The 22,474-nt window shown below is 35.9% G+C and overlaps 4 protein-coding genes across 15 annotated transcripts in view; 3 read left to right on the top strand and 1 right to left on the bottom strand.

The window, feature by feature from the left end:
• LOC105173972 (myosin-binding protein 7) overlaps positions 1-2,824 on the top strand; it is a gene marked incomplete in the record, with an annotated part of 4,317 nt that extends 1,493 nt beyond the window's left edge. Inside the window, 3 exon segments of the mRNA XM_011095915.2 lie at positions 1-636; positions 1,864-1,910; positions 2,372-2,824. Of these exon segments, the coding sequence (XP_011094217.1) occupies positions 1-636; positions 1,864-1,910; positions 2,372-2,480 (792 nt within the window).
• LOC105173970 (protein downstream neighbor of Son) lies at positions 4,170-12,004 on the bottom strand. 3 transcript variants are annotated; one of them, XM_011095913.2, is made up of 15 exons: positions 11,729-12,004; positions 11,443-11,589; positions 10,486-10,556; positions 10,288-10,417; positions 10,080-10,168; positions 9,843-9,993; positions 9,559-9,752; positions 8,911-9,113; positions 8,733-8,831; positions 7,617-7,738; positions 7,296-7,397; positions 6,141-6,250; positions 5,921-6,008; positions 5,230-5,426; positions 4,170-4,618 (listed from the first exon to the last, which is right to left on the bottom strand). In XM_011095913.2, exons 2-15 carry the CDS (start codon positions 11,572-11,574, stop codon positions 4,399-4,401), a joined length of 1,908 nt encoding a protein of 635 aa, XP_011094215.1. In that variant the 5' UTR covers positions 11,575-11,589; positions 11,729-12,004; the 3' UTR covers positions 4,170-4,398. The 3 variants fall into 3 exon arrangements, with proteins under 3 accessions (XP_011094215.1, XP_011094216.1, XP_020553293.1); XM_011095914.2 differs by having other exon boundaries at positions 11,792-12,004; XM_020697634.1 differs by lacking the exon at positions 11,729-12,004 and having other exon boundaries at positions 11,443-11,722.
• LOC105173969 (calcium-dependent protein kinase 20) lies at positions 12,589-18,212 on the top strand. The gene is made up of 7 exons (XM_011095912.2): positions 12,589-14,193; positions 16,164-16,307; positions 16,413-16,565; positions 16,836-16,951; positions 17,233-17,400; positions 17,488-17,712; positions 17,797-18,212. The coding sequence occupies exons 1-7, from the start codon at positions 13,266-13,268 to the stop codon at positions 17,875-17,877; spliced, it is 1,815 nt and encodes a 604-aa protein (XP_011094214.1). The 5' UTR covers positions 12,589-13,265; the 3' UTR covers positions 17,878-18,212.
• LOC105173968 (ABC transporter G family member 22-like) overlaps positions 21,161-22,474 on the top strand; it is a 7,139-nt gene continuing 5,825 nt past the window's right edge. For 6 of the 10 annotated variants that reach the window (XM_020697944.1, XM_020697943.1, XM_020697942.1 and 3 more), the window contains exons 1-3: positions 21,161-21,290; positions 21,376-21,556; positions 21,595-21,786. In XM_020697944.1, coding sequence (XP_020553603.1) covers positions 21,391-21,556; positions 21,595-21,786 — 358 coding nt within the window. In that variant the 5' untranslated portion in view covers positions 21,161-21,290; positions 21,376-21,390. Of the gene's footprint in view, positions 21,291-21,375; positions 21,557-21,594; positions 21,787-22,474 lie in introns of those variants that run through there. The other 4 variants (XM_020697941.1, XM_020697948.1, XM_020697947.1 and 1 more) reach the window with 4 other exon arrangements.

Genomic DNA, 22,474 nt, shown 5'->3' with positions numbered 1-22,474 from the left:
CCAAGGGCCATTCAGCCTGATGGTGAATTTATTGGCACAAAAAATGTGCTTGAAAAGGTAATAGTAGGTCATTCTCCAAGATCCCGGAGGCATCTTAGGAAGTTTTCTACTGACAGCAGAAATTCATTTTTCGCAATGAGTAGAGAAATCGGCCCTGATTTTGCCAGAGAATCTCCAAAATTTGATGCCAGATTCAAGAAGACGGAATTTTCCTATATTGAGGAGAATTCTAATTTGAGGAAGTTGGAAAATGGGTCAGAAATAGAAGATGACTTGTGTGACAGGGTTTACACAATTGATTCTGTTTATCAGGGAGCTTCAGTCAATGGTTTCATGGATCGGAAGGCTTCTGTTGGCATTGTTGGTGATGAATATATGGCAACCCCTAGGGAGTCTATGAATCATTCTGATGTTTCAGACATAGAGATACAGAAGCTGTATGCAAGGCTCCACGCTCTTGAGGCTGATCGAGAGTCAATGAGGCAAGCAATTATTTCAATTGGAACTGATAAAGCACAAATGGTGTTGTTGAAGGAGATAGCTCAGAACTTGTGTCATGAAATGTCTCCAGCAAGGAGAATGCCTGAGAGGAAGCAGTCCGTGGTTGGGAAATTTTCCATCATGTCAATATTCAAGGTAATGATGATAATATTACTGTAGCTGTTTCTGTTTCAACCAGAAAATATGATCTTGAGTGCCATTGTGGCTCTGTTTTGCATCTCTTCATTTCAGTACATGTGCCATTTTTTTCTTATGCCGCATTAATTTCAGTTGCACAATTGATTAAATACGCAGTTTTGGGGTAAATTGATTAATATTCTGGGTGTGCTCTAGTCCTCCCTAGATTTCAGATAGGGCAAAGCCTCATGCACTTGACTAAATACCCAGTCTTTGGATAAATTCATTAATATTCTGGTGTGCACTAGTCCTCCTAGATTTCAGGATAAGGCAGAGCCTCATGCACTTGACATCTCCTATCTTTCCAGGACTCTCATTGACCCAAGGGCCTATTCTTGCAGATCCGTAAACAAACATACCTCTACTTGGCCAAGTTAATTTCGATAACCATTCTTTTCTTTCAAATTGCCACTAAAATTTTTTTAACCAATTATCCACAAACTGGTGAAGATTCTGAGTTTCTTTTGATAACTATGTTTGCTACCATTAGAAGGGCGTTTAAGCTAATACGAGTTGTGGATTTCAAAACCAGCTATGGTTCCATTCCTGTAAGCCTCTCCAGACTAGGTCTTTTGTGTTGGTGCATGATTGTTTGCACATTATTAGATGGTTGAGGCTATAGAGGTAAGACTGCAGCTAGTTGTTCCTGTTCTGTACTTGTTTTTTGCTCATCTTTAGCTTTGTTGCCTCTTGAGAATATGCTTTCTGAGCGTCTTTGGTTTCTATATATTTTTCGTTCTTCTAATTATGATTTGCCTCATCATATTTTAATACTTCTGGAATATATGATTCTGATCTCTTCAAGTGAACTAACTGAGTTTTGTGCTCTCCTTTCTTTCTGACAATGTAATGGGGCATATATCTGAATATTACACTTTAGAAGCCTAAACTAAGTATAAACAGCTAAAAGCAAACTCATTGGAGACTCTAATATGGTAATGCTTCCATCTTTGGGTCCTTCCCATTTTCTCTTATGTTCTGTGATTCTTTGCCCAGCTGCGGATATTTCTATCTTTAAGGATAACTCCACGTGGCATCTCCATTAAGAATGAAGAATTTGAATATGAAAAGGAATTTAATTCTTTCTTGAATCATGCCACATTAAAGCTGTTTGTCAGTTTGAAATGTCTTTTCTACTATTTACATACCAAAAAGGTCTGCTGACAATGTATTGATCTTATCCAGTGGATTACTGCTATTATTTTCTGGAGAAGAGAAGCGCGTAGATGCAGGTGAGCTCATATCTATTGAACTTTTTTGCTTGACTTGTTGCTTATTAGTCTTTCCATGCATATGACCAACTTCATTAGCTGTATGTGGCTAGGTAGATTATCTTTATGACCATTCAATTAAGTCACCCTCAGTTAGGCCTCTTATTCCTTCAGTACTTGAGCTCTTCCCTTTTGAAAAGAGAGCTTTCAATACTACCCACCGAATTAAGAACTCATTAGTATTTGTAGCGGCCACACACTAAGAAACACTTGCTAGTTTGGGGTTGTTGATGAATATTCGGGGTCCTCGTGTCACATTTTTCATAAGTAGCAGGGAGAAGAAAGAATGAAAGACTGGATTAAGCATGGAATGAGAAAATTTTGAATCTTACTGATGCTTCAGAAAATTTATAGATGGTCTTTTGTGGCACTTACTGCTGGAGAGACTACCTATGCTTACAAATTTTTTCTTATTGTCTTAGGTACATGTTCGGTTTATCAGCCAACAATGCAGGGTTACTAATGCTCTTAGACCGAGGTCCTCATGTGGGAGAGTGGAGACGTATATTCAATACAAATACAAACAAGTAAACCAGCTGTGATTGCTCTGTATCCATCTGCGAAATCTATGTTCACCAATTTGGACATCTTGTGTCTTTAACCATACACCTTTCTTTGGATAATTGTTGACATTATATTTTTCTTCTTGAACTCATTATTGCGATAGGATGGGTGTTTTGGTTATCTTGCGCAATCATCAGTGTTATTTTACTTTCATTTGTTGGTACAGGATATATAATTTGGTTGATTCACAAAAATATGTATACTATGTATCCTTGAGGTGATACTACCTCGTCCGTGTTCATTGACATTGTGTGTTGTTACTTTGCCTTGTGTACAGTGCGCACCGTTTATGGATAATTCTTAATTTTTCCTGTGCTTAGTTCCTTAAAGCATTTTCACATTCTTATGCTCAACTACAGTCGTGAGGCAAACACTGGTTCTAATTTCATCTGGACCTTTCATGGCATTACATAACACTAGGAATAGGGTTCTTTTAGAGGGTGTTTCGGTGAGTTTATAAACTCTTAAAATTATTTTCTTGAAAAGTTTTTTAGTAGATAATGAACTTGTAAAATTCAAAAATAAGATGATTGAAACTTCTGAACTCCTCTACAAAATTTTAGTTCTCAACTTACTCTTGGAAACTTAAAAAACTCTTAGCTTTGATTATGTAATTGCAAAATTATAATTACTAACATTTATAGGCTCTATAATTTAAATTCCAAATACTTAAAAAGTTTATTTCTAAAATAATATTTAATATTTTGTAAGTTTTAAGAACATCTTATCAAGTATATAAACTTATAAAATATCTTAAACAAATTTTTAGGCCAACACCCGCTTATGGGAAAGAATGATAGAAGAATGAAGTTTATTTGGGGCAAGTGTTCAAGCAGTGGTGGGTTTTAGCATCCAATAGAGTGTTGTCCGTTTTCAATAAACCAATAATTTTTCTCGTTTGGTTGTGTTTTTATTTTTATTTTCAGTTTTCAATATTTGGAAATGAGTAGAAATGCTTTATTGGTTTTTGTTCAAAAACTAAGAATATATTTGGATTAGTTATTTTCAAATATAGGTATATAGGTATGAGAATGTTAAATATAAGTATATATATTTTTAATGTAACAGATGACCAAATTAATTGAATATGTGAAATTATAAAATAATCAAAATGAGTCTTATCATTTGAAATAATTTTAATTGATTTGAAACAAGAAAAGACATACTGACAAGTATGACAAACCCATGTGACCTATAATTTCAAAAATTTGAGAATTAAAATAGAAATGCATTCTCAATGAAAATGACTTGACCAAACAAAATCCCAACTACCCAAATAGTAAAAAGTGAAAAAAATCTCCTTGAAAACAGAATGCAATGAAAATGGCTTGACCAAACAAAATCCCAACTACCCAAATAATAAAAAATGAAAAAAATCTTCTTGAAAACACAACCAAACAGAGAAAAACATTAGTTGGACTATTGCCACCCATCGGGAAGGAAGCTGCTGACCAGCCCTTTCATTTATCCTGTTCCAAAGCAATCATTTTTCTCCTCCACACTTTGAAGCTCTCTAATCACAGCAATGTAAAGCAGGTGAATAAAAGATTAGGTAAATCACTAAAAACATTGCTCCAAAGAAAAAATACATCCCAGTAATTGAGCTGTCAATTTAAAGCTTTCAACTATGATGTGAACTTCAGAGATCATCCTCCAAGTTCTCCACTCAAATACAATACAATTAGTAATTACCCTTCCATTTCTAGAATTGAATTAGGATGAAGAGCTGTACAAGTCAAATCAAGATGGCATTGAACAGCAGCACTTAATCCTTTTGTTCTTTTATCTTTGTTTTTTGGATAATTAGGACCACTGGATATTAAACAGAATAATACAGAAGGCAAGTTGGTCTAAATACATGGAACTAAATGCATACATTCTCGACTCATTCAACTGGTGACAGAAAAGCTGTGTAAGAACCACAACCATACTTCAATCCTTTTAAAAAAGCAGAATTCCTTCTAAGTGAAAGACTTGTGTTTGGAATATCAAAAGTCTGACAACTTTCTTGCAATGGCAAGTCTGCCTGATTTAGCTGAGCAGTTTGGTCCATGGCTACGTCTAGACCAACATTCAAGCCAATTGACATGGACTCTGTCGCAAAGCTGCAAATAATCAAAGGAAAAATAAGCCAAAAAAAACATTAAGTATCCACAATGCACAAACTATTAATAAGGTAAACTTTTATGACACCTCTGTTATAACAAGAATTACTGCGAAAATGGCATGTTCGCAGGTTGACACAAAAAAACAGAAGATCCACAGCATGTTAGACCAGAGCAATAATGCTTCAATTCTAGAGGGCATGTAGATCATCATTGTTTAGCCTGTAATTACAGCTTCTCATGCATATGGATCCTTGGTATGTTCTTCATTCCAAATTATGCATTGGCTTGTGCAGAAATAAACAAGAATGAAGTGCAATTACAGGCCTGACACAAGCATACATAAAAATTCCTTCTGCAGGTAATCAATACACAGGTAAAAAGTACACATGGTTCCAACACTACACCTAATGGCACTATGCTGCAGAACTCTTGGAGAGTTATTTCAACTGCAAATCACAAGATAAAATAACAAAACCAAATCCAATAGCAAACTGATCATTGAGCCAAGTGTTCCAGATAGTGATTTCAGCTTCTTGTTGATGATTTTTAGGAAAGCCTATTGATCAGCAAAACATTTGATTTTAAGCAATGATGACAAATTGCGATACCTGGCTTGAAAGTCACCCCCATTTGAACGCATAGCATCACAAATACCACAAATTACCCATGGCGGAAGATAGGTATCCCTAATTTCAACACTATAGCACATGCCAGCAGATGAAGTTCTAGTAGGTTCGCTATCCATATTGGAGTCTTGTAGCTGGGAAGAGATGTAATCTACCCTCCTGACCTGTTTGCATCTAACCTGCATTACAAACATGTGCAAATGCCAATTGAAAGAAGGGAATTTTTGAAAAGACAAAAGACTAATTCATTAGGGATCCTTTTATCCTTCTTTTTTCTTTGCTTCTGCAGTTTACTTTAAAATACATCAAGTACAAAAAGAGGGAAAGCAAAGGAAAATTACTTTTCCAAACATAGAAAGATTAACTGTAAAAATGTCTAACAAATGCTGAGGTACACCGGATAATGCTATTGACTCTTATGATAATCTACAGTTTGCACTTTCTTTTTCAACCTCTTTAATAGGAAAACTTGAAGTTGGTAAAGCCACGGATAGCCAATTGATTAAAACCGACAGATCAAATGTTCCAAACTGCAACTGATTGTAACAGCTTGCCAATGCAATAGAGGTCATCATGCCATGCTATCTTACAACCAGTTTCAATAAACAGATAATCATTGTTTGTACAAATATAGTCCGTGCACACTGCTTTTCGGATCATATAAAATGCTCACCTCAGGAGCAGAAAGAGCTGCGTTTTGAAAGGGAACTGGTGAATACAGCACAGGAACATCAGTACCAGTCAAAGAGGTTAAAAAAGATCTGGAAGTAAGCCAAAAAAACAAATTTGAGATAATGCAACATTAAAATAAAAATTAAGACATTATGTTCAATCTCTTTTCCTTTTTTTTTGCGAAAACCAATATTACAGAACAAGTGAACCTAGATACTAACCTATAGTTTAACAGAAGATCATACATGGCATGTACATTCTTGCTCCCAGTAAACATCAATAACGATTGCGGGGTGTTATCAACACCAGTCATGGACTCCATAGCTCGAGTCTGCATCATTCAGTTGCATCACCAATTATTTTAGGTGCAATCATCATAAAATGATCCGTTGCCCATGTACTGCAACAATCAGAATCCACTGACATTGGCAGTAATAAGATCTTTCATGAAATAACACTTCATCTGTGAACCCGTGATAAGCCAGAAACATAGTATGCCATTCGTTCTTTTCCTAGAGCAGATATTTCCACCAGGGCCTTACGGGCAAAGCATGAGAATGATTGATAGATATATTCCAACTTGAGGAGGTATTTCTATGTACTTTTTCTGTTTTAGTGTTCATTTTGGTTTCTAGATCAGTTGTATCCATGCCCTTTTTGTATTCTTACCAAAGTCTCATCACTGTCCATTTGAGATTGGAGTTGTTCGACAAATCATTATTGAGCCTTTTCTCATGCTACAACAGCATTCCATTCTCTCAATGACAAGGCCTCAAATTGCATAGTAGCAGAATGAAACAGATACATTTTCATCTTTGCAAATGACAAGGACAACACATGGAATTTGCAAAATTATGTAGCAGCTTCTGTTGGTAGCTCTGACCATAATTAGGAATTTCAGGTACAAAAAGTTACTACCAAACCTAGAAAGGAGCAGCTGTGGATCCTGAGCAGTGGATACCAAGCAATCATAGTCCCACAAGATGCTAAGATTGTGCTTGCTTGTAGAATATTTCTCATCTTATCTGAGTAGACCAAGGTTTGTTGTTTATGAGAAAATATTTCTCATCTTAAGGAAAAATATCTCAAACACACTTCAGTGCTCTCAAAAAAAAAAAAAACATGTCATCCACTATAATCATTACATTTTCTTTGTTACGTAATACCTTTTACACATCATATCAACTGTCATCATTACATTTTTAAGTCACAACCAATCACATACTCAAAAACATCTCATCTCAACTAAAACCATTTCATTTTTAGTTTTTTTTGTTACACTGAGATGAAATGCCAAACAATCACAGTTTAAATAGTTTATTCTAGACCTCTCGATTCGAAGAGATATAATCATCAGAAATGGACAAATTGCAAACCTGGCCTAGATTGTGTTTTTGAATTTCGGAAAGTTCAACAAGGTCTTCTGCAGTAACTTCTTCCACTTTAGAGCGGCAAAGAGGCATTGAGAATGACACATCCTACAATCAAATGTAAAAGTTAAAGATAAACATATTTGTTTTGTCAACCAACAAAAAGGAGTGGCACGAGGAATAGTCTCATGAAGAACACAAAAATGTCTTACAACTTATATGAAACATGAAATCAAAAGATATAAACAAACTTGGGTAATACCTATTTGTGACACATACTTAAGTTAGTTTCTACAAACTCGTACTTTAGCAGATAATAAGACTTACATGTTCTTTCAGAAGTGACCTAAAATTTCTTGTTGACTGAGATATATAGGCACGACAAGAGCACTTGGTTTTCTTTGGACCACTGAATGCAGTGAACATTACTACAAACTGGATAGTGCACACTGTAAAAGTTCAAAAAAGAAACGAGCAAGTTAATTTCACTTGTATCCATAACAAGGCAAAGCAAAATTTAATATCATGAATGACCAAAAACATAAACAGAACAGACTGGTGGCTGGGTGTGCAAGAAATGTTATAGACATTACATTCTATGATCATCAGATGGTAGTCATCTTTAACTACAGTTAGACAGCATTATTTTGGAGAAATATCCAAAGCACTAGAGCTCAATCAACTCCCAACTTTTAAATAGAGCTCCAGTATCTTCGTTAGAGTTGGGGAAGTTCTTAGTTGTTCTTTTCTGCTTTTACATGCTCTTGTAATTTTGTTCGATACAACAACAATTAAGCTGATGCCGAGGAGGTTCATTTTCTAGTCTGCCAGGAACCCCAAGTCTGCAGATAAGTCTGGGACATCACAACCTAAATATGAAAAAAATGATGAGGATTTTGAAGCATGCAGGACTCAAGAATAAGCTATACTACAATAATCTCGCATTTAATTTTCTAGTGGTATGGTTTCTAATATTTTCAACTTAATAGAAGTTTTGAAATCCAGTTTGATGCCAATTTCAGAAAATCATGGTGCAGGGACAAAGGATCGTGTTAAAAGAGAGCAATGTCATAATTGTGAATCTCCTAAAGAGATGAAAGGTGTGAGGATGAACTGTGACAGTCAGACTACTTGTCATGTTTGAGTAAAATCCATAACCTTATACACCAGATATCACACTGGCATAGCAAGGAAAGACATATTTAAGAGTCTGACTGCCGATGGGTGGCCCAAGTACAAATGTAATTTCATCAGACCATGTCACCATAGTACAAGAAAATGTGACAGAAAGGAAAGTAAGTGTTATCACTGATTGCTGTGACTCTAACAATGCATCCGGTCTAAACCATCATATAACTGAAAGTTGAGCACCACAAAGTGGCAGCAGTCAGCAACATGTTGGTTCATAGATATGTTAAAAGTTTTATGGCAAAAGATCATTACCATAAAAAATTTTACAAATGTTCTTTCGCAGCATGTAGTAAAGACTTCGAAACGAATCCTCCCATGTCTGTTGGCGTTTACTTAGGAAGTCCACTTGCCCTTCATAAATTGTAAAATTATTAAAGAGGGGAAAAGGGGCTAGAGAATAACTATAGAAAGAGAACCCCAACAGAAATACCTCCTGGAGCAGAGGTTAATGCTGATATGACTGCACGGGGTAGAGTAGATTGAGGGTGCACCCAGGAATGGAAAGTCCCACGATTAGTTATTTGACCGGTGGAGCTAGGTTCTGCTGAGCAGGTCATATTCCAACCTTGACCACCAACATCCGAGGATAGACACATGCCATTTAAGGCAGCACAATTTATTAACCTATGAAACCTGTAAAACCATGAAGTATATTGGATGAAGCATATAAATAAGATATCAAGATAGGATAAACAAAACAACATAAGCAGTATCACATTTCCTTCTTCATATTTATACCAATGAATCAGGAGTATAGCTTGTATTTCAACAACACAAAAATGCATTTTATCCCACAGTGACTGCATAGAGCAAATAGATTTGCCAAAGACCAAAATGTTCACTGAAAGAGCATACCAGTTTAGAATACTGATTCCAATGGTCCACTACAACTGCATATAAATTTGACAGTTATATGTACCACAACAGCACCATGAACAAGTTTTCAGGTCCTTGATATCCTACTATACATATGGGTAGATATTTCTCTTTACCATTTATTAACTATGGTTTATCCATGAATTTGCAACATCTAGACAATGCCAGCACTTCAACAACAAGAATGCATCAGTTAACTTACCAATTCACGGAGGATGAAGAAAGGAACCGCATATTAGTTTTTAGAGTCAAATCCAGCGGAATCTTGTGCCCAGGTATATGGATTTCTGGACAAAAGCTTTGTGGCACAATATTTCCTGTTTTATCATCAGATTCAGCAGGTGGAGCTGAAGCAACATGAGGTTCACATGAAACCAGCCCTTTCAAAGCTTTGCCCTGTATAAAAAGAAGAGTATTTTAAATTTCAGATCTCTACATACTCCTTTTTTCTTTTGTTCTAGACAAAAATCATAGCAAATAGAATACCATATCCACAGATGAGGAGCCATTTAACTTATCACCACCCTGTGATAACTCTCGAACAGTCTTAAAAGTATTACTGGTGTATTTTCCATTTGAGTTGTTAGTTTGATTTGAAGAGTCATTGCCGCCTTCTGAAGCAACAGAATTATCCACACTTCAAGGACATGCAGAAAATAAATTGTCTCGATCAGAAAAGAGAACACCAAGTCGATCAAGAAGACTAATACAAAAGGAGTGTACCATGCAGTTTGCATTTGACTTTCGGCTTTAAAATCCATAGGAAGACTGGAGTTCTTTAAGCTGCCAAAACACTTGCTGGAGAATGTTTCCTGCCAATTGTCCATTACATAATACAATATGTGCACTTAGTATGCGGAAAAATTAGTAAATGACACTGATATATAAGTGAAAGCATTCACAAATGAGAGCTAAAAGAAAGTCTTGTAACCTTAAGATTTTCCTTTCTGGGAAGCAGCCTACTGGTTTTAGTGACTGGATAATGTTCATCCATCCGAGTGAATCTTGGTGCTTTTGATGAATCAGATTTCTTTGGCGCATAAACTGCGCCATCTACATTCCTAAAGGAAATGAAGAATTTATCATAAAGCAAATCCAAAGTAATATATGAAAAGACAGGAAATTCTACCTTAACGAACTAGTAACAGATGAAGATTCGTCAATGCACTCCACCAGGTTCTTTCGCTTCAGTAGTTCTCCCTGTCAAACAAATTAATAATAATTATAAAACAAAAAAAGAAGCATCTAATACTCTGTAGCTGATTTCTAGTTACCGTTGCCTTGTTTTAGCAAACCATTAAACGAAGATCATCATTCAAACCACCAAAACAAGTATATGATCTTTTTTAAGAAAACAATAACTAAATATTTGAAGAAGACGTGTGACAAATGTTACTCAGATCCATGCATGTGTTCCACATTTTGAGGATTGTGGAAAACTAAGACATATAATTGCAAGAAATTATGGGTTTAAAATAAATGTGGCGTGTGTGTGCGTGCGTGCAATTTTGTCCTTAAGCATATGCAAGCATGGTATCCTATAATGAGAATAAATACACTGCCAATAGTTTAACAGTATAGTTATATCTAACGTGTGCTCTTCAGATATAGAGCACCGCCTGCCTCAAGGTGTGTTCCCTGACCATTTAAGAGTGGTCTCCGAGTCACTTCCAATAACCAGTGACTAGTGAAATAACCCTAGCTCTTCACAGAAAAAGTGAATACATAAAACTTCACTTTTTATCAGATTAGCAAAGCCTAAATGAAACAAAACAACTTAACTTCATCCGATATATACTTGCTAACCACATTCTTGCTGGCAAGGGGCTGCATTATTTTAATTCTGCCTCAGAAAGTAGTTATCTCCCAAAAGGCCAAAACCTTCTCTCAGCATACCATACCATCGAACTAAATATAAATTACATTCCTACTCCACTCACTTCTACATAGTTCACAAGTACGCTCAGAAAAAAGAAAAAAAAACACCTTAATCGTAATGCCACAACCACCACTGTCATTTAAGGGTCTAATAAACATAAAGCATGAAAAAGATAGACATTCCAAAACCTGGGGCTGGAAATGTTACCCGTAACTCCGAAGGAGTTTTCCGCTTCATAGTGGTGGTCTGAATCTTCAAGCCTCCACCTCCGACGGCCCCACCACCAAAATGAAGAGCATTAGACGTAGGCAATTCACCGGCTGCAGCAACCTTAGTCATCCTCAGCTTGCGGAACTGATGCATATAACACGAAACCTAAATTTCATACTTATCCACACACACTGATATATAGCGCAAGGTGAAGAGAAGAAACAAAAAACAGTGATTATCTGCGAAACGAAACCACCCAAAAACACATAAAGCAAAATAAAACCTGATCGATTGGACGCTGGAAATTAAAAAAAAAAAGAAAAAAACTAGGGCATCTGAACTAAACTACTCCCCCTCTAATTTTCTCTGGATTATCTCAAGAATCTTCCAGTTCCAGGGAGTGTTGTGGAGAATGGAGATGGATATTGGAACAGGATGGAGAAAGAGAAGCGGGATTTGGGAGAGCGCGGCTCAAATCTATTAAATTGGCTTTGGATTTCGTTTTGAATTATTTGGGTTCCCTCCCTGTAGTAGAGAAGCCGTTAGTCGCCGTTACTCACAGTAACGGCGTTTAATAACTCGACGGGTCGGGTCCACTCCAAATCTGACCCACTCAACCACTTTTGTACCTCATAGTTACAGACATGTGCAATGAAATGCATTAATTCTAATATATTTTTCAAGCAAAGTACCCAATACTATAATAATCTATTTATATGTTTTTATGCGAAAATATCGACGACGGATCAAAAGGGAGGGCCTAGGGGTAGTTATGTAATTTTCTAAAAAAAATATACGTGATTTTAATTTTTTTTATATACTAGTCCACCCATTATTTTAATTGCTATCGACAACGTCAATATATAAATACAATTTTTTGACCTCCCAAATTCGAATTTTGATGTGGATGTGGTTTTGAGTAAGGAATTGAAAGGAAAAATTATTATCGACGCATTAATACTTTTGAAGTTCAATTTTCTTGAGAGAGAAAACTTTATTTTATAAGCATATAATATAATACTTTTATTTTATTTACACTTTTGTTGTAAAGAAAAGGTGATATTGATGTTGAACAGCTGATTATATTTAATAAATGGAATTGGAAGAAATAATAATAAATTATATTTAATGTGAGTAGTGAGAATTTGATTTGTTTTTGAGGCGTATTTGGAGGAGTGGAATGGGAGGTATGCATGCGTTGCATGAACTAACCTATGTGATTGTGATGCCATAGAAACATATATCAGCCGATGTTGAATTGAGTGGAATTTTAGGCGCCCACCTCTCTGAGATTGATCTCCCCCAAATCCACACCCTCTCTGCGCGCGCAGTCTGGTTGTGGTAAGCGCCCCACCGCCTGCATTTCTGCATGAAAAACATGTAGAATTTGAAGCCGATTGAACGTATCCAGACTGCTATTCACGTTCTCATCCGAGTGGCTTCGCCTCACTCTCACCACATTTCACGTTTTTCTGATCACTTCCATTTTTCTTCTCTGCGTGGATCTTATCGCGCTAGCTGTGCAATTATTGGATTGATGATAATTCACGTTGTTTTCGATCCAAGAATTGATGCATTTTGGCATATTTGCGTTAATTCGTCAGAGAATTGCGTTTTTCTGGATCTTTTTTGGTTTCATACATTAACAGGATCACTGATTTGGGGGCGCAGATTTGGGGGGTCTCCTACAGATGGGTGTTGATTTTGGCTTTTAAAGCTTCAAGATTTGTGGCTGCATACGGTGAATGGGATTAGCAAAGGCTTGTTTGGATGGTGAAATTCAAGAGGGCTAGGGATTTGTAGAGACTACACAGTGTTTGATGGGGAATACATGTGTAGGCCCTAAGTTGGGGAACGAAGGCTTCTTTCAATCTGTGACGGCAGCCGTCTGGAAAACCCGGCAGCCAGAGAGCCTTCCAGCCTTAAATCGAGAACAAGAAGCCAGCAGTGGCAAGAATAATAAGGATAACAATAAAAATAATGAGAGCTCTGTGAATTCAGATACTAAAAGCTCTGGTTCAACTCCGTCTGATGTGCAAACTCCGCCTGCAACAGTCAAAATTTCAGGTGGTGAAGGCAAGCCGACGGATCACCAAAAGCCTGCAAACCAGGAGGCGAAAGTGAATAATCATAGTAGTACCGATACTAACAATGCCAATAATAACAATAAGCCAGCAGAAGGGGCAAAACAGAACAAGCCTAATCCTATGAAGAGAGTATCAAGTGTAGGACTACGGGTCGAGTCAGTTTTACAGCGAAAAACAGAAAATTTGAAGGACAAATATACTTTAGGGAAGAAGTTAGGACAGGGACAATTTGGGACCACGTTCTTGTGTTTGGAGAAGGAGACTAACAAGGAGTTTGCCTGCAAGACAATTGCTAAGAGGAAGTTGATAACTGAGGAGGATGTTGAGGATGTTAGAAGAGAAATTCGGATAATGCACCACTTGGCAGGGCATCCCAATGTTATATCAATTGTTGGAGCTTATGAAGATGCAGTTGCAGTTCATGTTGTAATGGAGCTTTGTGCAGGTGGGGAGCTTTTTGATAGGATCATACAGAGGGGGCATTACACGGAAAGAAAAGCCGCGGAGCTAGCTAGGACGATAGTTAGTGTTATAGAAGCTTGTCATTCATTGGGAGTTATGCATAGAGACTTGAAACCAGAGAATTTCCTTTTTGTGGATGACCAAGAGGAATCACTGCTTAAGACCATTGACTTTGGGCTCTCAATGTTCTTCAGACCAGGTATTCATCTATAATTTGTCTTTAGGTTTTGTGTTGTCACTTTATCAAAAGGAAAAAAAAATAGAAATATGATTGAATCTGAAATCCTGATTTTTGTGTTCAGTTAGTTGGGTTATAGTGAAACCACTGACAACTGAGTACGCAATATCATGGAACCAGACCAATAAATTAGGCATTACCTTCCCTGTCAACATTCTTCAAAAAAGTGAAATATCTTTTTCAGGGACTTGTACCTCTAGCATCAAAGGCTCATCTGAGGACAAATGGCAGAATTTATTGCTTGACCCTTGATATCTTATTGAATTCCTTGTTATGTAATCAGCACTAACCTTTATCAACCTGGCTTGTTAAACTTTACTAGGCGCTCATTCAATTGGATCATTTTCTATCCTTGTTCCTTTTCTTTTGGATTTAATTAATCAGAAAATAATTTATTTTACACTTCCCTTATGCAGTTCAGATTTTTTAATTATAGAATATATCTGAGTTAAGCTAAATGAAGAGGTTTCTTAGTTCTTTGATATGGGATGGAAAGCATAAAAGTCAGATACCTTGATTCTCCTTTATGGATTCTTACAGTTGGTTCCATTTTGATCAGTTACTTTAGGACATGCTTTTAGCAAACTGAAATCTTTCCAATTATGGCTGTTGATTTCCATGTTATGGTGTATAGCTCAGTTCGCATTATGAGCATTGATTGTTGACAAGTCAAAATGCGAAAATATTTTTGCATCAAAGAATAGATGAGAAATCCCAGAGTTTAAAAATTATGATTAAAAGATCTTGGTTAAGTTGTAAGAATACTCACCTAAGCAATTCCAATTCAACTCATTTGGGCTCGGAAATATTAGGTCCTTTTTTCACTCTGTCCTGTGTAACACCATCTCCACCGCCAGAACCCTAACAGTGGTGATTTGGAAATGGCTTGTTATGGATGAAATTTGTGTTTCATAAAGTTATATGGAGTCTCCAAATGCATCTGTTTGTGTTTTACACACATGTAAGCATAAAAAACCGTGTCATGTGGTCAATCATACAGTGCCCATCACATAGCATTATGAAGAAGAAAGGGCAACTATCATAACAAACAAAGACCAAACAGTTTCAGATTGTTTAAAACTGAATATAAGTCTTGTCAAATACTTTCCTGACCTAGCTTTGATTCCATAAAAAGAAAGGAAAGAATTGGCAAATATATGTAATTGCTGGTGCAATACTATCAAATGTCGGCGTTAATCCGAATGTGATATTCTAATTGATCAATTTATGTTCAAAACTTTATTGGAGTTTTTTCCGGAGTGAATTTCTACTATGTAGTTATATTCAACACAAGCCATTCAATTTTGCATTACTCGATATATCAAGATATATGCAACAGGTGTCTTTATCTAGTTCCCATCTCAATTTTCATCTGTTGAAGACGTTTCAAATTTCATGCATGCTTCTGGGTTTCCAATTCAATTTGTTAGCCATATATAACATGGGCATCTCAAAAGAATACGAGGTTAGGCATGAAGCTACTCCATTTGCTTGTTCACTTGAATAGCTCGGGATTGTATTTGCGAACCCTTCAATATGGTTTTACCTTTATGTCAATATTTGAAATCATGTAGGTCTCTTAAAAGTGGTATTCCAGAGGAAATACAGATGGTAAAACTTTCGGCTGTAGTCAATGTCCAGCCAGATCTTCTGCCACCATTGACCAAACGAAAAAGTTTATACTCAATATGTAACTGTAGTTTACTCAGTTATTTCAATTTTAGGCGGGATGTTTACTATCAGAAACAGAATACTTCTGATCATCATAGTTTCTTGTTTTAGGAGGGATAGTTTTAAACAGAAATGAAACTTCTCATCTTTTATATGCCTATTGTTAGAGCAGAATCCTGCTTGTTGTCTGTAGTTGGGATGTTACTACCATAGTCAATCTTTGTCTATGTTCGATCAGATGCTGATGTTTACCTTCTCAGGTGAAACATTTACTGATGTGGTTGGAAGCCCTTATTATGTGGCCCCAGAGGTACTAAAGAAGCTTTATGGCCCAGAATGTGATATTTGGAGTGCTGGAGTTATCATTTACATTTTGCTAAGTGGAGTTCCGCCATTTTGGGATGGTAAGCATCATTCTTTTGCACATGTTGTTTCCTTGCTTCGCTTCATTACACTTACCCTAGTTGTTAATCTGATTTTGTTACATGCCAATGTTTGTTTTGGATCAGAAACGGAACAGGGAATTTTCGAGCAGGTCTTAAGAGGGGAACTCGACTTTGTATCTGAACCTTGGCCCAGCATATCTGACAGTGCAAAAGATCTTGTCAGAAGAATGCTCGTAAGAGACCCCAAAAAGCGGCCCACAGCTCATCAAGTTCTTTGTGAGTATACTGTATATGAATACCCTGACATTTCAGGTCCTTAGGAGTCAATGATATCTTGCCATTTTCTTAATCTGCATAAAGTTGAGTGGAAAACGAAGATGCATACTGGTGCATTGATAAGAATCAACATGCTACTGGGTTATAGTTGAATCTGTAGTTTACAAGAATTAACGTATCAAGTCCTACACAGATACAATATGCATATATTTGCATGCATATGCAATATATCCAGAAATGTTTCACTGCGACTGTAATGTGTTTGCACAGGCCATCCATGGGTACAAGTAAATGGTGAAGCTCCAGATAAGCCTCTTGATTCTGCTGTCCTAAGTCGTTTGAAACAATTTTCCGCCATGAACAAACTCAAGAAGATTGCAATCAGAGTGAGTTCTTCCAGTCTTTTTCTTTCATAAACATCTGCTTTAAACCTGTGTGGCACCACCTTCATTCATGATCAGTTTGCTTTTAATGGGGTGGTTAAGAAGATTATTTGATGGTTAGTTCAGAATTCATGATATAGAAATTAACTAACACCATAATAATAGTTATTTGGAGCTCTACATTTAGGAGAATTTGCATCATATATGGTATGTTGTTATCATGCCGTGAGGGTGTGAAATACTAGAACATTTCATGCTGTAGGTGACAAAACTTTTCTGCATAGGTTATTGCTGAAAGTCTTTCTGAGGAAGAAATTGGCGGACTCAAGGAAATGTTCAAGATGATCGACGTTGATAATAGTGGACAGATTACCATGGAAGAACTCAAGAAAGGTCTAGAAAGAGTTGGGGCCAATCTCAAAGATTCAGAAATAATCAGTCTGATGCAAGCAGTAAGTGCAGAACACTTTGAGTTTCCTTTCTTATTATTCCAAATACTATTTACGTTATAAAATCAACTTTCTTTCCTGATAATCTAGGCTGATTTCGACAATAGTGGAACCATAGACTACAGAGAGTTTGTGGCAGCAATGCTGCATCTAAACAAAGTCCAGAAAGAGGACCATTTGTATGCAGCTTTTTCATATTTTGACAAAGACGGTAGCGGCTACATCACAAAGGAAGAGCTCCAACTGGCTTGTGAGCAGTTCGGTCTAGGCGATGTTCACTTAGACAAAATCATCCGTGAAGTTGATAAGGATAATGTATACATTCTTCTTACAATAAATGACCTCTCATCTTAAATTATAGACAACATTACCTTAAAATATTACTCTTTACCATTCCAGGACGGGCTGATTGACTATAGCGAATTCGTGGCTATGATGCAAGACACTGGTTTTCGCAACAAGGGATTGCAAAACAGATAAGCATGGGGCTAAAAGGTACTCGTAAGTCTGGTAATCTTTGGGAACATCATATTTGGACTTGTGTAAATTATGATGTATCAATGACATCATTTGAGTGCATTTTCTTGTAAAGATTAGTCAGAATCTACAGCAGGACGCTTGTGCTAGGAATCGATGTTTTGTGCATGGTTAGGTTGTATTTTGGGTTTGGTATTACTGTCTATATGTTCCATAGTTCTTTAAGTCTTGTGTTTCAGCCATTACAATTGTTTATAGAAAATTTTGACTGTTGGTAGTATGTTATAGTTCTGTAATTAGTCTGATGAATCCATTCTCTAATCACTGTCCTTGATGAATGTTGGTTTCTTACTGTTTTCTTGACTGCACCAAGAGCTGATACACACACTCACACTCACACATATATGTATGGCCATCCTTTGCAGGAACATTGTTCAGTCGAGCTCGGGTAGCTTATTTATGTCTTATTTGTTTTCCTCTTATACTTTATTTGAAATTTGTGAGAAAAATAATAAACTTCTATTTCTTACATTTCCTTACAATTATTTAAAAATAACTTTCTCCTCCCCAACATCTCATAAATCTAAACCAATCATCTTTCAAGTGTTTTATCTTTGGCAAAAGGGTCTCTCTCAACAAAAAAAACTAGTTGAGGTCATTTATGTTGTGTTTGATAGGGAAACCCTTTTGAGGGATGACAAACCTGTGGTTGTGGACACATAACTTCATGTTATGTTACTTGTACGTCTTATTTTGTTGTTTGGATAACGGACAAATATTATCTTTTTCACGTCAAACTCCCTGCCTGTCTTATTACAGCTAATCCCGCCATTTACATTTATTTTGCGTCTGTCACGCTTCACCACCTTCTACCTCACATTTTCTTCTTTTCTTACCACCTTTTTTCCTACCCTAATTCTTTGGTGGGATTCCGGCATTGGTTTGTCTTTGTTGCTCCATATTATGAATTGATTTAATTATTTACGCACATATGACTCATCATTTTTTTTTAATTAGTATATTTATTATATAATAATCATAATGTACCCATAATGTAATTAATTTGAATCTCGTTCTCTTTTTCTCCTGATTGGAGGAGAGGGGTCGTTGAAATTTTTAATTATAAACTAAATAATTTTTTTTAATTTAACACTAAGTAAATAAAAATATCAAATATTATCAAAAATTATCCTCTATTTGCTCACATTTTTCTCATCCCATCAATTTGCTTTTCCTAAAAAAAAAAGAAAGAAAAAAGGGCACGTGACTTTTCAAGTGATGTGTAATCGCATTTATGAAAGAGATCTAATTCTTTACCAAGGTTTTGGATATGATTCTTTTTTTTTTTTTTTCCGAAAAAATGTTTTATTAATATAAGCATATCAAACATTAATGACAATTTGTGGAGCAAGAATGTAAAGGCCCATCATCATCATCATCATCAAAGAACCGTGATTCTATGATCCACGTGGCGGCTGCCACCAACAGGAAATTGATTCTCGATGCCACGTGTGTGGACGAGAGGGGGTGGGTCAGTGTTCAGCTGTGTCCACCCAAACCCAGACCTTTTCCACCCACTCCCCGCCACGTGGTTTGGCAGGCACCAGTTCTTGTGGATCTCCAACATTTCTTCCCCCCACTTCATTTTCTTTTTGTTGGTTGTCAAATTTTAATAATAAAACTGCTCTCCTATAATATGTATAATATAAATAAAAAATATTGAATTTTCGATTATTCATTGATACCCCTTAGATTTTTATTTTTTTTGCCTTAAAATTTTTATAATGTTCTTAAACAAAATTTGATGTTATTAAAAATATATATTCCTGACAATGCTTAATTCATATAATTAAATACTTTAATTTTTGAAATATTTTTTTTATAGAACAAAAGAAATAATAAAAATATAGCAATTGCGTTATTAGTAAATTTGATTTGATTTGTTCTTAATGGAAGTCGCATCTTATCCGCATTATCACATGTGTGAAGAAAAGATGAAGACAGCAAGGGAACAAGGCAGTACTAATCTAGGCATGAAAATGCGACGTTTCAAGAGAACGCGTTGTTGGCAGTACAACATCACGGAAATATATAGCTCTACCGACAACCTCTTTCAATGCGCTAGTCCTCCGCCTCCTAGTTTGTAGTGTTCTTAGTACGCTGTTTCATGATTATGCCTTTCACTCCACTCCTCAAACACAAGCAATAAATATTAGAAATAGTGTGTCACTCCACATACATATTGCACTCATCTTTTTATTAAAAGTTGTAATTAGAATAATTCAGAGGTATGTCTTTTTTTTTTCTTTCTTTTCTTAAATTGTAAAAAATAAACATACAAATTGAGGTTGAAAACGATACCTAACGGCCCGTTTGAATTTGACAACGTTACGAATAAAAGTCTCTGAAAAACTATAATTTATTTTTAATTCTGTATGAATTGATTTTCACAATTTAATTCTATAATTTTAAAATTTGATAATTTTAACTTTTTTTCCAGGCCAATTTGATCCGAAATTACACCCGTCTTCTTGCACCCAAACTTTCACAATACGTGTAGCATTTGTGTCAAAAAAAATTAATACAAAGTGTAATTAAATTTATAATAAAAAATGTAATCCACTTTGAAGGTTTTTGATTGAGTTTATAAATTTCTCAAAACATCTTATAATATGTTTCTGAGCTTAATATAAACTCTTGAAAATTGTTTTGTGAATTTTATTTTGAAGAACTTATAAAATCTCAAAATAATAAAGATAATTTTTTTTTTAAAAAAAAAATTCTTATAAGCTCTTTAAGAAAAAATTAATTTCACCTGACTTTCTTAAAAATATTTTGTAAGCTAGCTTTTTAGTTTTAACATCCAATAGACAGAAGCAGACTCATCATTTTTGTTAGTATTTAATTTTTATTCTTTATATAATTAACATTTTTCCTCCCTAATCAAAATTGTCTATTTCTATAGTTGATCTCGATCAGTATTAAAGTATGAAAAACTTACTATATTAAACATTCTAATTAATATATTATAAATTCTGACATCTCATTCGTTCAAACACTTTAAAAGTTTATTTTAAAAATAAAATTTAATATTTTTATAGAATATTTCAAATAAACTGATGGTTTGTTGGAAAACAAAACCTGGGTCTACCATAACTTTATCCTATCTTCACGTCTATGTCAAGTACGTATTTTGGAACAAGTGCATGATTTTGGGGGTGTTTTCATGGTATTCAAAAGTTGAGGGGCAGTCATGTAACTTAAGGTTTCTTTCCCTCATGTTAGCTCCTTATAAAAGAAGGGTCTGCACATTCAGAAGTTGTTATTACAGTGAGATAAGAGTGTTCCTTCAGCAACCCTTCTGACACTTTGTTCGTTTTCCTGTTCTTCCTCACTCTAATTTTCTCCAAATAAGTGTAAGCATGTAACTGTTTCATTTCTTCCTTGTAAAATGTAATTTCATTGTTTTCACCAACAATTTTGCAAATCAATTTCCTACAGCAGATACACAGTTTAATGATGGAGAAAACGAACTCCGCAAGCAGTCTGATAAGAACTAAATCGGTGGAGACAATACTGAAGTCGCCGGTATCATCCGCCGAGGCGGCGGAGAGCAGCGGCGGTCTCTCTCGGAAGTCCAGCCGGCGGCTGGCTGCTGCGTCGCCGGGACGAAGCAGCAGTGGTAATGGCAACAAGACAAGACGCGACGAAGCAGCAGTGGTAATGGCAACAAGACGCACATTCGGAAGTCGAGAAGTGCGCAGATGAAGTTCGAGCTGGATGATTTAGGCAGCGGCGCAGCCTTGAGCCGAGCCTCCAGCGCCAGCTTAGGATTCTCGTTCTCCTTCACCGGCTTCACCATGCCGCCGGATGAGATTGCTGATACGAAGCCGTTTAGCGATGACGATATTGGTACCTTATCTACTTTTCCCTTCTTGTTCTTATGATATTTAAACTCCCCAACTTGCAATTTTGTACGTAATTCATCTTAGGTTAGATCTAATAGGTTTCTCCATAAAAATAATAATAAATGAAAAATTTTCAGAGCAATACGAACCCTGACATACAAGTTTTAGTTTTTTGTTTTTTTACACACTCACGGACATACGTAAACGTAAGGTTCGAACGAAAGACATCCCATAAAAAGTCGTATACCTGCACTAATGGGTTGTCCACAACATACAAAATTACAAGCTCCTTGCTCAAGAGTTTAGGGATCACATTTTTCCAATGAGAGTCCGTGTCTATTAGTATTTTTACGGAGAACAAAATACAAGTAACCCTTTTATAATACATTATATTTTATATATAAATGAAAAAGTTAAGAATAATCACATATACTTAAAGAAATATTTTATTGTAACTCTTTGAATAATATGAAATGTGAAATAAAATAGAAATGGAACCGGAGTTCTGCAACCAATCCTAACGTATTTTGCGTGTGCCTTAATCTTGGCAACTTACTTCTCCAACCCGAATTGTAATGTGGTTTATTATCTTCAAAATCGAAACTATGGAGGGTACTTTCGTCAATTTTTCTTGCATCCTCGACTTCCCTCCTTTGAAGGCAAGTCATCCTTGACACACTCAAAAATTGATT

The sequence above is a fragment of the Sesamum indicum genome, linkage group LG11 (genome assembly GCF_000512975.1).
Source record: "Sesamum indicum cultivar Zhongzhi No. 13 linkage group LG11, S_indicum_v1.0, whole genome shotgun sequence".
In the NCBI taxonomy this organism is placed as follows: domain Eukaryota; kingdom Viridiplantae; phylum Streptophyta; class Magnoliopsida; order Lamiales; family Pedaliaceae; genus Sesamum; species Sesamum indicum.
The sequence above is the reverse complement of the archived record's forward strand: the minus strand, read 5'-3'. Positions and strand labels throughout refer to the sequence as shown.